Source organism: Orcinus orca, chromosome 14, assembly GCF_937001465.1.
Source record: "Orcinus orca chromosome 14, mOrcOrc1.1, whole genome shotgun sequence".
Classification (NCBI taxonomy): Eukaryota; Metazoa; Chordata; class Mammalia; order Artiodactyla; family Delphinidae; genus Orcinus; species Orcinus orca.
Window position 1 is genome coordinate 86179485 of NC_064572.1, and position 15317 is coordinate 86194801.

At 44.6% G+C, this 15317-nt stretch overlaps 1 protein-coding gene across 6 annotated transcripts in view; it reads right to left on the bottom strand.

Annotated features, from left to right (window-relative positions):
• MKI67 (marker of proliferation Ki-67) overlaps nucleotides 1-14910 on the bottom strand; it is a 29797-nt gene extending 14887 nt beyond the window's left edge. For 3 of the 6 annotated variants that reach the window (XM_049696742.1, XM_049696743.1, XM_049696740.1), the window contains exons 1-8: nucleotides 14682-14910; nucleotides 14102-14291; nucleotides 11058-11136; nucleotides 10851-10966; nucleotides 7704-7770; nucleotides 4481-4526; nucleotides 2964-4034; nucleotides 1493-1668 (exon numbers count right to left, since the gene is read on the bottom strand). In XM_049696742.1, the coding sequence (XP_049552699.1) occupies nucleotides 1493-1668; nucleotides 2964-4034; nucleotides 4481-4526; nucleotides 7704-7770; nucleotides 10851-10966; nucleotides 11058-11136; nucleotides 14102-14193 (1647 nt within the window). In that variant the 5' untranslated portion in view covers nucleotides 14194-14291; nucleotides 14682-14910. Of the gene's footprint in view, nucleotides 1-1492; nucleotides 1669-2963; nucleotides 4035-4480; nucleotides 4527-7703; nucleotides 7771-10850; nucleotides 10967-11057; nucleotides 11137-14101; nucleotides 14292-14429; nucleotides 14556-14681 lie in introns of those variants that run through there. The other 3 variants (XM_049696744.1, XM_049696745.1, XM_049696741.1) reach the window with 3 other exon arrangements.
• Between the last annotated feature and the right edge of the window lie 407 nt (nucleotides 14911-15317).

Here is a 15317-nt window from a genome sequence, read left to right on the forward strand (position 1 = left end):
ATATTTGAAGAAATTATAGTCGAAAACTTCCCTAACATGGAAAGGAAATAGCCACCCAAGTCCAGGAAGCAGAGTCCCATACAGGATAAACCCAAGGAGAAACACACAGAGACACATAGTAATCAAACTGGCAAAAATTAAAGACAAAGAAAAATTACTGAAAGCAACAAGGGAAAAACGACAAATAACATACAAGGGAACTCCCATAAGGTTAACAGCTGATTTCTCAGCAGAAACTCTGCAAGCCAGAAGGGAGTGGCATGATATATTTAAAGTGATGAAAGGGAAGAAACTAAAACCAAGATTACTCTACTTGGCAAGGATCTTATCTGGATTCGACAGAGAAATCAAAAGCTTTAAAGACAAGCAAAAGCTAAGAGAGTTCAGCACCACCAGGCTTTCTATTTATTTTATATTGGAGTATAGGTGATTAACGATGTTGTGTTAGTGTCAGGTGTACAGCAAAGTGATTCAGTTATACATATACATGTATCTATTCTTTTTCAAATTCTTTTCCCATTTAGGTTATTACAGAATATTGAACAGAGTTCCCTGTGCTATACAGCAGGTCCTTGTTGGTTATCTATTTTAAATATAGCCGTGTGTACGTGTCAATCCCAAACTGTTTAAATCTGGAAGCACCAAACGTTTCAACCAGTGTCTGTCAAGTATATGGTAGAGATGGGAGTCTACGTCTCTCACTTAAAAAAAAAAAAAAAAAAAAGTGGCGGGGGGAGGGAAGAAAGCACCGAACAAATCTTAATTGGGGTATTTCAGGTGGAAAGATGAAAGGAACTTCCTCATGAGTGAGGCTCTTATCTAAGTCCAAGGAAACACCGTCCATGGGAATTTAACCACCTTTGATCTGCATGGAAAGACAGCCACTCACTTCCGGGAGCCCATATAAAAGGGAAGGAAAGGAGACATACTTCACACGTCTGTTAGTGTGAAAGGAAATTAAAGGCTTCCCAGGCCCTCTGATGAAGGCGAGCTGTGGGCCAACACCTTTCTAGAGATCTAAGGTCACAGCCTAGGGTAGGTGATGAAAATTGTAAAGAGCTGATGATGAAAATCATGGGTGTGCTGCCATCCAAGATTTTTCTTTTCACCTTGTAATTCTAAAAGGGAAAAACACCAGAACCTTACGGTTCTGTGTCGTGATGCCTCCAGATTCTTTCCAAATGTATTGACTATAACCCTAGCATGACCACCTGGTCCTGCAAGTGTGGTCAGCAGGAGGCCTCTGCAGAGAAGGAAAGTCCTGAGGACCCACCTGTGCTCAGTCACCCTCGGGCCATGGTTAGGAACCCAGGTGCTCAGTTCCCAACACCCACATGAATGAGCTCTCACAGAGACTTTTATATTTTTACTTTGTTATTAGAAAGAAAAAGGTGTTCATTGTCATTCTACTAGTGTGAGGGGTTGGAAAGAATATGGACCAAGGATGTGTGCTATCATCAGATCCGAAGCGGGGACCAGTGGGTAAACTCACCTTGATGATTTTCTTCAGGACGGTTGGCGTGTGGGTGACCAGAGACCTTCTTTGCTTTGGTGTCTCTCCTCTTTTGAGAGGTGTGTTGGGAGGTAAGTTTTCATCGAATAATTCAGGTCTCAGGCGACCACCAAAGGAGACCCGCCTCCTCTTCAGGGACACCCCATCCATCTTATCTAGAGGAACGGGTACAGACGTGGAGAGGGCAAAGGAGAACAGTACCATAGGTGTGACTTGTTTCCATTTACCATTGAAGACAAACTTACTGTAAATTCACTGAAACCTGGCACCTCACACACCTTTACTCTCTTGTGATGTTGACGAAGGTGATGCTGCTTCAAGAGCTCAGGGAAGATCCAGGACAAACCACTAAATGCCAAGTCCCAACCTGACAGGACAAGGACTTTCTTTAAACATTGACAAGTCCTATGCGGACAGAGCTTAATAAAGGGAGTGGCCTGGAGCAGTGGCTCCCACTTCGGAGCAGGGGGATGAAGGGGATGAGGCTTCAGCAGTGGCCTGAGAAAGCTTTTCCAAGAGACCCACACTTGGGTCTCAGACCTACCCAGCGAGTAGAATTCGAGCTGGAAACCTCTCCTGGTGATATTGACAGATGGGCAATTCACGCGTCCCAAGCCCCACTATCCATCTTTGTGAACCACTTGTCAACATAAACCCTTGCCTGAGTGAGGCGACCCGTTTGTAAGACTTGTGGGGACTCCGTGACTGATGTGCGTGGGTCTGCTTTCAGAGCCGCACACCCCTGCCCTGGGGGCTCCCTGCAGAAGCAGAGCTGACGGCAGGGCACAGCATCAGAACACCTGGGGGCCCCCGAGGAGCGTGGGAGGCCCTGGAGCTACCACGCCTGCTCCACGGGTCACATCTCTGCCACCCATGGGGTGCCATTAGGTTACTGGTTTCCCCATTTGCAAAAGGAAGATAACAAAACTCCTGTCCCGTGGGCCCTCCTGCTGCCAGAAGAGAGGATGGGAAATGAGTGTCTGAAAGGCACGTAGAAGAACACCTGGCACGTAGACCCATGGGGATGGGGCAGGTGTGTTTTAAGAGCCACCCCACATGAAAAGATTTCCAAGGGATTTCCACTGACTTATTCTAGAGGATCAAACTCATAGGATAAAAGAGCTTATAGTTCAGAATTAAACTCCTGTGAAAAGCAATTATGCTTATGCTTATTCTCCTTTGTTCTGTGGTAGACAGAAGAATCAGATATGCTTTTGGACCAGCTTATCTCCTTAGACCCCTGCTAATTCTCCCCTAATAACCAGCACTGCTCTGGTTGGTTGGTTATCTGGGTCCTCATGCAAATCTATGAGTAGATGATGAATATGGGCCTTTATGTGCCTCACAGAGCTAATCATTCGTGAATGAAGGAAGGTCCCACTAATTCATACCTAGACATAAGGCAGGAGTAAACTTAGGGGGGGATAAATTTACAGTTAAATAAACTTACTCGTGGAATCGCCGAAGCTGCTGCCATCAGCCGAGCTAAGACCGGGTGACCCAGGGCTCACCGGATCCGCTGCCATGCCCAGCGTCTCAGGCTTGTTGAGAAAATCGCTTTGAATCTTCCTTTCAACTTGAGGGACCAATGGAGCTGAAATTGTCTGATGCAGAATCTCTGTTTCTGTTGTCAGATCGTCAACATTTGTAGGATTCCTCTTCCTCTTTCCGGGGCAAAGTTTTTCTGGTGTATTTCCAAAACTCTCAACTTTAACGGGCGTTTGAATACTAGGTAAGAACTTCCGAGGAGGAAACGTTTTAATATCTGCCCTGGAGCCTTCACTTTGATCGAGGTTCAGGGACGCACCACCATTGACAACACTCAGGTCTTTACTCCGCCCACTCCGTGAGGGACTTTGTTGTGAATATGGTTCGGGGGTCGTGGTTTGCAGCGTCTCTATCTCTGTGCAGAGGCTGCTGGGACTCCTGGTCTCCTTGGGCGTCTGAAATGGCTCATCACTCCTCTTCCCCTCAGTCTGGCTACTTCCTTGTTCTCCTGAAGCAGGGTCTGCCTTAATTTGGGGGCTTTGGCCCGATTTGGGTCTGGATTTAAGTGAGACCAGAGTCTCGCTCTGTAAACCACCAGTGCTTTCTTTTTCTGGTGTGCAATGACTCTGTGATCCTGATTTTCTGCGATTCTGAAGAACATTGACTTTTCCTGATTTCACATCTAACTCCACCTTCATTGACTCATAAAGCTTCCTAAAGGGAGACTCATTTTGGTCACTCTCCTTAAGACACTTTCTAGAGGAAAAAGCCTTCAGTTCTCCATTACTGATCCCGAATCTTACACCGGAACCTTCTTGAGAATCCCCAGCAGTGGGAGCTGTTGCATTTCTGCCGTTATCTCCAGGACGTTCTGAGGAATGAACGCTGTTAGGTGTCTTCCCAGCAACAGGATCTTCTGAGCCACCTGAGACAATACCAGCTCCTGTGACATTCTTCCCATGCACCACAGGCCTTCCGGAAGCAGCGTCTTCCGTGAATTTTGAACGGGCACTGGAATCTTGAACTTTTCCATCTTGACAATGAGCTATGAAATAGGAAGCAGAAATTCGAGATTTTCTCAATGATTAACATGGGCAATATTCACATTTTTAAATTATTTCAAATTGTCTTAAAAACCTAGCTTTCCACTTAGCCTACAAATTTCTTAATGTCCAAAATGTATTCTAATGGTGTTCTGGTACTAGTTCCATGATGAAAATAAATAAATCACTTTAGCCTCCTATACCTCCTATAACCAACAGGAGACATCCAATGCTATCAATCTGCTCAGAATTAGGGGCAACAACTGAGCATGACAGTTCGTCTCTACATGGACCCTCCAACAAGCATATGGCACCCATACATCACTTGTGAGAAAAGTTAACTCACGTGTCTGCCTATGTCTGTCCCTTCCTTGCCACAAAGCTACATAGAGAACAGATCTTACAGGATCCCAGACAAAACCAAAAATCTACTAACCAAGGTTGGAAGGGAAGCTAGATCTTGAGACCCGACGTGAAGGCTCCTGTGAATTGGCAGATAAGAACAGCAATTTAGATGCCTTTTCAAATACTGACAGTCATTTACTAAAATGTTCTTCCTTTGATGACCTTCTCTACCCAACTGTTCTTAGAGAACTTTCAGCGACTTTGAGAAACGAGCCCAAGACATTGGGCTGGTACTCATAACACAAGCATTTCTCAGCTGATTTTTTAAAAATATAGTAATAGAATAAGAAACAAACTTGAAGATTAAAATTGCTTAAATTGAACGGCAGTGACTTTTTATAACTTCCTTGAACTTCTATGAAAGAAGAATCAAAGCTAAAAGTAAACATCATCCACTCAGTATCTGGGAACCTACCAAGGGCACAGAATTATTGACTTTACACTGTTTTATCAGAAGTTGGCTAAAGGGCCCGTGGGTGAAGTGGGGCTCCACTTAGCATGTGTGCTCATTGCTGGCAGGTACTAAGGGTTTATCTGAAAGCCCAGAAGTTAAGGCAAAAGCGAAAACAATGCACCCAGAGGCCCTGTACCCTCAGAGCACGGGGCTGGGGTGCAGCCCTCCTGCTGGGCCACCTTCACATTCCTTCCCAGGCAGCTTTTTAGAGGGTAAGGAACAACTACAGAATAACACAGATGTAAGATATAAAAGTCCAATATTGTTTCAAAGGAGGAAAAATAATATCCTCTGAATTATTAGGGGTGGAAATCACAGAATATATCCAAAGGCAAATACTTTAACTTCTTTCTTTAATCAATTTCCGATATCTTGGTATTGAATACGCTGCTTCTCAAGCTTCCCATGTGAGGGCTCGGTTTCTAACTTCCGATCTGAGGTTGACAAAAGGAATCATATGACTGAACAACAAAAATGAATCAAAACTTAAAGCTGTGTGCAAAACACAAGCCCATAGTTTTGTACTACAATATCCAGTAGCCCCCAACCGCTGTCAAACAACATGTTCTAAGCATTCAACTTCAATAGTTTTGTACTACAATATCCAGTAGCCCCCAACCGCTGTCAAACAACATGTTCTAAGCATTCAACTTCAATAGTTTTGTACTACAATATCCAGTAGCCCCCAACCGCTGTCAAACAACATGTTCTAAGCATTCAACTTCAATAGTTTTGTACTACAATATCCAGTAGCCCCCAACCGCTGTCAAACAACATGTTCTAAGCATTCAACTTCAATGGTTTTGTACTACAATATCCAGTAGCCCCCAACCGCTGTCAAACAACATGTTCTAAGCATTCAACTTCAATGGTTTTGTACTACAATATCCAGTAGCCCCCAACCGCTGTCAAACAACATGTTCTAAGCATTCAACTTCAATAGTTTTGTACTACAATATCCAGTAGCCCCCAACCGCTGTCAAACAACATGTTCTAAGCATTCAACTTCAATAGTTTTTGTACTATAATATCCAATAGCCCCCAACCGCTGTCAAACAACATGTTCTAAGCATTCAACTTCAATAGTTTTTGTACTATAATATCCAATAGCCCCCAACCGCTGTCAAACAACATGTTCTAAGCATTCAACTTCAATAGTTTTGTACTACAATATCCAATAGCCCCCAACCGCTGTCAAACAACATGTTCTAAGCATTCAACTTCAATAGTTTTTGTACTATAATATCCAATAGCCCCCAACCGCTGTCAAACAACATGTTCTAAGCATTCAACTTCAATAGTTTTGTACTACAATATCCAATAGCCCCCAACCGCTGTCAAACAACATGTTCTAAGCATTCAACTTCAATAGTTTTTGTACTATAATATCCAATAGCCCCCAACCGCTGTCAAACAACATGTTCTAAGCATTCAACTTCAATAGTTTTGTACTACAATATCCAATAGCCCCCAACCGCTGTCAAACAACATGTTCTAAGCATTCAACTTCAATAGTTTTGTACTACAATATCCAATAGCCCCCAACCGCTGTCAAACAACATGTTCTAAGCATTCAACTTCAATAGTTTTGTACTACAATATCCAATAGCCCCCAACCGCTGTCAAACAACATGTTCTAAGCATTCAACTTCAATAGTTTTGTACTACAATATCCAATAGCCCCCAACCGCTGTCAAACAACATGTTCTAAGCATTCAACTTCAATAGTTTTTGTACTATAATATCCAATAGCCCCCAACCGCTGTCAAACAACATGTTCTAAGCATTCAACTTCAATAGTTTTTGTACTACAATATCCAATAGCCCCCAACCGCTGTCAAACAACATGTTCTAAGCATTCAACTTCAATACTTACTTTATCACAATCCAGATAACGAACAGGTCATAGACCACTGGGACCTCTTTTCTAACCCATAGTCCAGCTTTTTGGTTGGTTTCCTTATACCTACTAACGAGTTAGAAGCGGCGTTGGTTGGTGGGTGGGATACCTCAAAAGCTAGCTTTCCCCCAAAGCTGATGAGCAGGGTTGACATTAAAGTTAGTCCTCTGGGGAAGCAAGGGCACATGGCAGGAGCAGGGGACTTCAAATGCAGAGCCCACTGCTGATTTCAGGAGTATCTGGGCTAAGACTCTTAAGCCAGGGAATTCCAACCTGGTCAGAAGAGAATAGCTTGAGTAGCTTCATAAAAAGTAAGAAGGATAGGAAGTCTCAGGAGTAACCCAGAACCTTCTAAGTCCTGCTAAATCTCCCAGGATGGGCCCAGACTGCATTTTAATAAGGTGGGCCGTTTGGAATACGTTTTCTCCACTGATAGACACAGGGCAGTAACTCTCCTCCAGTGTCGTGGGTCATGTCTGTCAAAACTGGGAAGCATCATTGGTACCTACAGCTCTGATGTGATTATTCTGGATGAATAAAGACCAATGAGTACAATGGGACATAAAATGAGCCTCCAGATCGAGTGGTTCTGGAATCTGAGTTCTGTGTCAGGGTTGCCCTAACCAAAGGTTTGCAAAATCATATTGCGAGTTACTTTAGGAGACTTTGGGCCCAAAGTGTAACACCTAGTACTCTCGTTTTGAATAAAAGAGGAAGGATAGTTTAAATTATCTTAATATATCTAAGTTCACCTTGTTTTACTACCTTAGCGACATTTTCCTACTATAACTGGTAAGTCGTTCTCCCTTGTGAGAAATCAGTGTCAAAGTGCATATAAATGACTTCATATCATCATGCAAAAGAATCAGAGCCCAAAGTTCCATAATATCCCCCCATCACCTGTTCCCATCTTTGTCCTGGAAATGCAGGTGACTTGCTTCCATTCTGATGACTTTCATTTTCATACCTGAAGTGCACAGAATGACAGGCACATATTCAGATTAAAGATTTGTAACCAATGATAAAACTTCCACATCTGACTAATGTCCAAGGAGCAAGGAACAAAGATCAGGTTTTACTCAAGGTATTACCTTATTCATGGAAAGAAATCAGGAAAGTGTTTTTATGCTAAAAACTTAGGTAAATTGGTTTCTTCTGGAACACCACGGTCAGAGGTTGGGACCAGATTAAATTTCGGAACCCTGACTAGTCTGTAAGATTCAACAACTTCCCTGAGCACCTCCTGTGTTGGAACCAAATGCACAAGAGAGCAAAACCTGGTGTCTGCTAGTTTTTGTTCGTGGAAATCATCTGATGGCTTGGAAGGTCAACCAAGAAGCTGGGTGGCATCTGACACCTTTATCACTCTGTGATGTCATTCACCACAGGTAACCACAGAGCTCTACTTTAAGATCACTATGATATTTTCAGCTTCCCACTTACTCCATGTGTATCTGAACAAAGACAGGCACATTTTAGGAAGATGCAAAGATATTTAGCAAGAGACATGGTTGTTCTAACAGACCTCAGGTATCCATTCACAGAAACTTTTATAACACATACTGAACTCTGGTACCTCAGTGAGACAGCCTGATTCGAATTTAGATGCCATCTACGTAAGCTCTGAAGCAGCCAGTCGTCTGGAACTGTTTCTCATGGTACCAGAGTTCTGAATCAAGCCCTTCTTCCTATGACCCATGTCCTAGTCTTTGTTGGAGGTATTTTGTCATCTCAACTAATCTTAATTTGAGCAGCATCTCATTTGGGGGACATACTTCTGCTCTCCATTCCTCATCAAATATTTCCTGCCTAGAAATAACATTTATTTCTCTATCTAATAAAAAATACCCTTTAAAAATGAAGGCAAATTCACAAAAAGCACAGAAAAAGAAACGACCAGGATATTCAAATTAGAAAATATCTATTTAATACAAATGAAGGCAGTAATGGAGTTCCATTGGCAGAATGGATGACAAAAGCGATCCAACTACATCTGCCTACGAGAGACACAATTTAGAGTCAAAGACACAAATAGAATGAAAGGATAATGATGGGAAAAGATATACCATGCAAACAGGAACCAGAAGAGAGGTGGAGAGGCTGTACCAATACCAGACAAAATAGACTGTAAGATAAAAATTATTCACAGAGACACTGCACATTTTATAATGATAAAAGGGTCAATCCGTCAAGATCAACCAGTTATAGACAAAAGTGCACCTAACAGCTGGTTCCAAAAGGTCATCTAAACCTTAAGGATTATGAAAGTTGAAAGCAATGTGATTAAAAAAAAACAACAAAAAAACTATAGTATGAAATCTCTCATCAAAAGCATTACTAAGGGCTTCCCTGGTGGCGCCGTGGTTGAGAGTCCGCCTGCCGATGCAGGGGACGCGGGTTTGTGCCCTGGTCTGGGAAGATCCCACATGCCGCGGAGCGGCTGGGCCTCTGAGCCATGGCCGCTGAGCCTGTGCGTCTGGAGCCTGTGCTCCGCAGCAGGAGAGGCCACAACAGTGAGAGGCCCGCATCCAGCACAAAAAAAAAAAAAGCATTACTAAACATACAGGACATTTCAGAATGATACATGATACAGCTTCATCCACACCAAGAGGAGATAATTCTTAATTTAAACCCATAGTATGGCCTCAAAATATCGGACGCAAAAAACTGACAAAGGTAAAAAACAAAAAGAAAAAAAAAACTTCAATGCGTGATTTCAGCTTACCTGTCCAGGTAACTAAGAATCAGGGGAAAATTTTACTAGGATTCTAGAGTCAGGAATTAGAATCTGATGGACCTACAGATAGAGCACTCCATGTAGCAGCTGTGGAACACACATTTTTTCCAAACACCCAGGACAGATTAGTAAAAATGTAACCATATCTGATCATAAAAAGCAAGCTCTGACTCATTTCAGAAACTGGAAATTACTCAAATGTCCAATCAGAATGAATTAATTGTGTATGTAACTGTGGATCTTATTTCAGTGAAATCCTTAAGCAGCGAGAGGAACAAACTGGGATGAATCCATCCATCCCAATCCAGGCTATGAATCCCACAACCGTAAAAGCAGAACTCAGTTACTACTTTATGGAGTTTGATAAAGGCAGACAAAACCATAGCAGTTAGAGATGCATGCTTAGTAGTAGAACTCTAAAGACTTTCATGCTATCAGAAAAGCCACATTAGTGGTTTACTTGGTGCGGGGAAGAAGTAATGATTAGAAGATGCATGAAAGAAACTTCTGGAAATGCTGTTTATGACTTGGGTGGTGTATTAGTTCTATAACAAAATGTCACACCCTGGGTGGCTTAAACAAGAGAAATTTATTTTCTCACAGTTCCAGAGGCTGGAAGTCCAAGATCAAGGTGTCGGCAGGGTTGGCTTCCTTGGGGCCTCTCTCCTGGGCTCTGGCCGCCCTCTGCTGCCGCTTGGCACAGTCATCACTCTGAACACCTCCTTCCCTGGATTCTGTGTCCTAATCTCCTCTTCTTATAAGGACACCACTCGGATTGAATTAGGACCCAGCCTAATGGCCTCATTTTAACTTAATCATCTCTTTCAAGGTCCTATTTCCAAAGACAGCCACATTCCGGGGAGCTGGGGGCGGGGGTCAGGACTTCAACTTGGGAATTTAGGGAGAGCACAGTTCGGTCCGTGACGGACGATTATCACAAGGCTGCTCACTTCATGGTAAGCTGGGTCATACATCTCGTTTTGTAACTTTCTCTATGAGTGTATTTTACTTTAAAATAAAAAAAATAAAATGAATGCAGTTTCACAACACTTGCAACCAAATGAACCTCCTTTGGGGCCTGGCCACCTTGGCATAGTTACGTGCTCTCTAATCTTTGAGCTGGAGCACACAATAAACCTCACCTGCCATTCCTTCTAGATCCGTATGAATTTAGATAAAGACTGTGTTGCGAATGGCAACCTCAAACATGTTGACATTCACCCGCATTACAGAAGGATCACTGATGGACTGTGAGGCTAGTTTTTGGTGGATCAGAAGGTCTATTTCTTTTTAGCCCATTTCTTACCTACCTGAAAGACCGATCAACAACAGTTATCACGTCTCCATGTTTTAGCTGTACAGGTTTATCAAAAGTAGATCCATTTACTCGTGTTGGATTTGTGGAACTGAAATTAAACAATATTGCCTACAAGTAGAACAGAGAGGAAAACATGTAAACTAATAAATGGATAAAAAGTGAAAAGTTTTAAAAAACAGACTTCCAAAAACCCGCTCACCTCCTGTCCATTGATTTCAATTTTGCAGTGTTGTTTGGACACTACGGGAAGCTGAATACGAATGTCACACTCGATACTCCTTAATTCAAAAGAATAAAGATTTTTTTAGGTTGCTGCAATTTAAAAAACTTACATCAGTGATTCAAAATAAAACAGCATCTGACACTATGTTTTTTTGGTTTTTTTTTTTGCGGTACGCGGGCCTATCACTGTTGTGGCCTCTCCCGTTGCGGAGCACAGTCTCCGGACGCGCAGGCTCAGCAGCCATGGCCCACGGGCCCAGCCACTCCATGGCATGTGGGATCTTCCCGCAGCAGGGCACGAACCTGTGTCCCCTGCATTGGCAGACGGACTCTCAACCACTGTGCCACCTGGGAAGCCCCTGACATTGATCTGAAAATGTAATGACATAAAGGAAAGACAAACTGGGCAATGTAAATGATTTTGCCCCCAATTTTTATAAGTATTGTATAAGCAACTATTTTAAATCATTAAAACTTAAGAGTACTTAAAAATAATTATAATGGAAAATATTAGAATACAAAATTGAATTGCCTTTCACTAAAATATCTATGCTTATAAGATCCAACTAAAGGAGTACTTTACATCAGTTTGGAGAATACTTATCGTTTGTACTCTGTGCTTTTTTCTTTTTTCCTATAAAAAAGGTTTATGTATGTTTATTGGTAATGCTATGTATGTTTCAAGGTTTAATCAACACCTAAAGTGCTCTTATTTCATGCAAGGACCTCTCCATGTCTCAGTTTCTTCATATACAAAGAGGACTCCATTGGCAAACATATCATGGTGTTCTTCAGAAAATTAAATGTTACTCATGTCTGTCATTTGCTTGGCACACAGTAAATGCTCATAACTTGTGAGCTTTTTATTGTTTTAAAACTATATTATTGGGACTTCCCTCGTGGCGCAGTGGTTAAGAATCCGCCTGCCAATGCAGGGGACATGGGTTTGAGCCCTGGTCCGGGAAGATCTCACATGCCAGGGAGCAACTAAGTCCATGCGCCACAACTACTGAGCCTGCGCTCTAGAGCCCGCGAGGCACAACTACTGAAGCCCGCGCGCCTAGAGCCCGTGCTGCGCAACAAGAGAAGCCACCGCAATGAGAAGCCCGCGTGCAGCAGCGAAGAGCAGCCCCCGCTCGCCGCAGCTAGAGGAAGCCCGTGCGCAGCAACGAAGACCCAATGCAGCCAAAAATAAATAAATAAACTACACTATTAACTGACAGTCACAAGCCTCCTATCATTACAGACACTAATCTACAAGCAACTACAAATTATCTAGATGCAACCTGTCTTTTTACAGAAAACTAACATCAGTAGGAAGCAGCTGAAGGAAGAATTCCCAAACCTACACAGAAACTAATCAAAGACGCCCTTAGCAAGGCTCTTTGGGTCTCTGGTGTTCCTGTTACCATCCTGTGGTTTTACACGTTTGAACAGACCGTATGCCTCCTCTCTGTACTCAATACGAACCTCTGGAGTCTAAGAATATCCCTTCCTACCTGTACCATGACCAAACACTTACGAGTGGGTTTCTGGATTATAAAATCTCGCATAAAAATACACTTAATCACTACAATATGATAACAGAATTACTGCTATTTGGTACCAAAATGTTTTTTGTTTTTTCCTTTTGAAGAGAGTGGAAGCTATGGAAAGTGAACAGCTACTTTAAGCCAAAGAAGAGAATTTGATTTTTAGGTATCAGAACATCCCAGCAAGAGACAGAAAAAGACGATCTCATTAGAACTGAGAATCTGTTTGGCAGGAGACGGCCATCAGGAGACACTATAGATCAATGGTTCTTAACCCTGGTGCTGCTGACGTCTGGGGCCAGCTAGTTCTCTATAGCGGGAGCTGTCCTGTGCATTGCAGGGTGTTTGGCAGCAACCCTGACCTCTGCTCCCTGACGCCAGTGGTGTGTGCCTCCCACATTGTGACGTGAAAAAAATGTCTCCAGACTTTGCCAAATAGTTCCTGGGGAGCAATACGGCTCTCAGTTGATAACCACTGCCGCACACTGATTCCAAACTCAATTTCCCAGCTGATGTGATGACTGGACAACGGCCAGAGTGCTAAATAGTGATCACCTCTCATATGCCAGGCCCCACACCAGACACCGAGTACAGAATTATTAACTAGACAGTCCCTGTCCTTGGGGAGCTTCGTAGTGAGACAGGCAAGCCACAGCCTCATCACCATGTGTGGGGTTAGGAAAGACAAGAGCAGGGCTCAGTAAAGGCTCCTTCTCAGGTAACATGGACCCTGTCTCTGAAAGTTGTAAAGCAATCAGTCACGTAGGAGGGTAGAGAAATTCCAGAGGTGAAAGTTCGAACTGGCTAAAAGCACCAAGGGGAGAAAGAGCTTGAAGTGTGGTGGAACGTGGCAGGAGTGGGGCTGGTGGGAGGATGGGGTGTGGGGCAGAAGGGGGTCAGGGTTCCACCACACAGGGTTCCACGGGGGGGGTAACTTATCCATCACATGTTAGAAAAGGAGAGGCGGTGTGATTAATGGTGCCTGTTACACAGGGACCAACACCAAGGCAACAAAAGAGAAGTTCTCAAAACGCAACCAGAAGGACTTTCCTTCCCATTTCCATTTTTCCAAAAAGACCGACAAGCCATGCACAGATTCCTTCCTTCACTTGTTCAATAATATCCCCCAGCAGCCAAGGAATGCCCAGTTTGGAGAGATTTCAGATGAACACAATGGCTTTCTAGAGACAGTCTGAAGTGAAGCAGGATTTGAGAATCCTGTACATTTTTCTCCAGTTATATTTTTATCAAATCAATTTAAAATTTTTTCTTTGACTGAAAAAACACAACTATGTAAACATTGTCTTCGAATTCTATTTCATAATAAACAACCAGTAGCATTGACAATACACAGGAAGTCCTGAGCACACTCGAGGGCTGCCTACTCCTGGAGCTGTGTATCTCGTCTGTTAATCTCTGGTTAGTAATATTGAGGGTTTTTTTTTTTAAGCTAAATTGTCTAAATTGTCCGCGGGTGGGCAGGGCTCACCTTCCAAACAAGCAGGTATGAAGGCTCAGTGGAAAGTGGGGGCCGTCGACCCCGCTCCTTTTAATGGTAACAAGGCGTCTTGTAGAACCCATTTTCTAAACAGGAATTTTGACTATAATCCGTACCGGAAGGTCAGGCATCAAAAGGTTTGCTGAAGCCGACTTACAAGCAATCCTTTGACTACACGCCACTGACAAAATAACAAAAATAAAGCACACAGGGGGTGAGGGTTATTCTAAAGCAAAGAGTAAGAAGTTACTTGTAAGTGACCAACTGGGGTCGCGTGTACTATTCACCGCTGCCCCTGCCGCCCCGACCCACGCCTTACCTGACCCCGGTGGAAGCCCCAGCCAGGCCCGGGGCTGCCTCCACCACCCAGCGCCCTCCAGAGACCTGCGTCCAGGACGCCGCCCGCCAGGCTCCTGGCTCCCGGGAGTTCCCACCGAGACCCCACGCGAGCCCAGGACGAGCCAGGCCAAGGCCGCGCTCCGGCGCTGGTGGCCGCATAGCCCCGAGTGGTCCACGCGGCCTCCGCCCCTCCGGCTGCCCCCGCCCCCGAAGCTCCCCGGCCGCTGCTCACCCAGGACGAGTCTCCCGGGGCGACAGCAGTGGTTCCGCCGCTCGTCGACGAGCAACCCGAGTCCGCACCGGGAGGGGCCGGCGACGCGCCCACCTCCGCTGCAGGGACCGGGCCTCAGTCCCCTGGCCCGCCCCCACCTTCGCCGTGGCCCCAGTCCCCGCTCCTCCCGCCTTCGCCCTCGCCGGTGGCCCGCTGACCCTGCCCAGAGACGTCCCGGAGGTGCCCGGCGTTAGCGGCTCTGGCGCGGAAATCCGCCGCCGCGCCCTCTAGATTCAAACGATAACACCGATTCAAATTTGGCGCTAAGCGCTGCGATTGGGCGCAGGGGAGAGGAGGCAGACCAATGGGAAAGGAGAGGGCGGAGCAAGCGGGGACGGGCTCCGCGGGGCGGGGCGGGGCGGGGCGGACGGGCTCGGCCGGGCTGGCTCCGGTGCATCCGCGGAAGACTGCCACCTGAGGGTCCTCAGCTTCCACGGCACCTACGGGTATGAAATGCAACAGGGTCCCTCCGCCGCGAAACCCTTCTTGCCTTCTTTTCTCTAAGGACCAAACACAATTGTACAGTTAACAGTGGTACATAATATGTTACTCATTGCTGGAAGGTTTACAATTTTTTAAAATTCCTATATCTCCCTA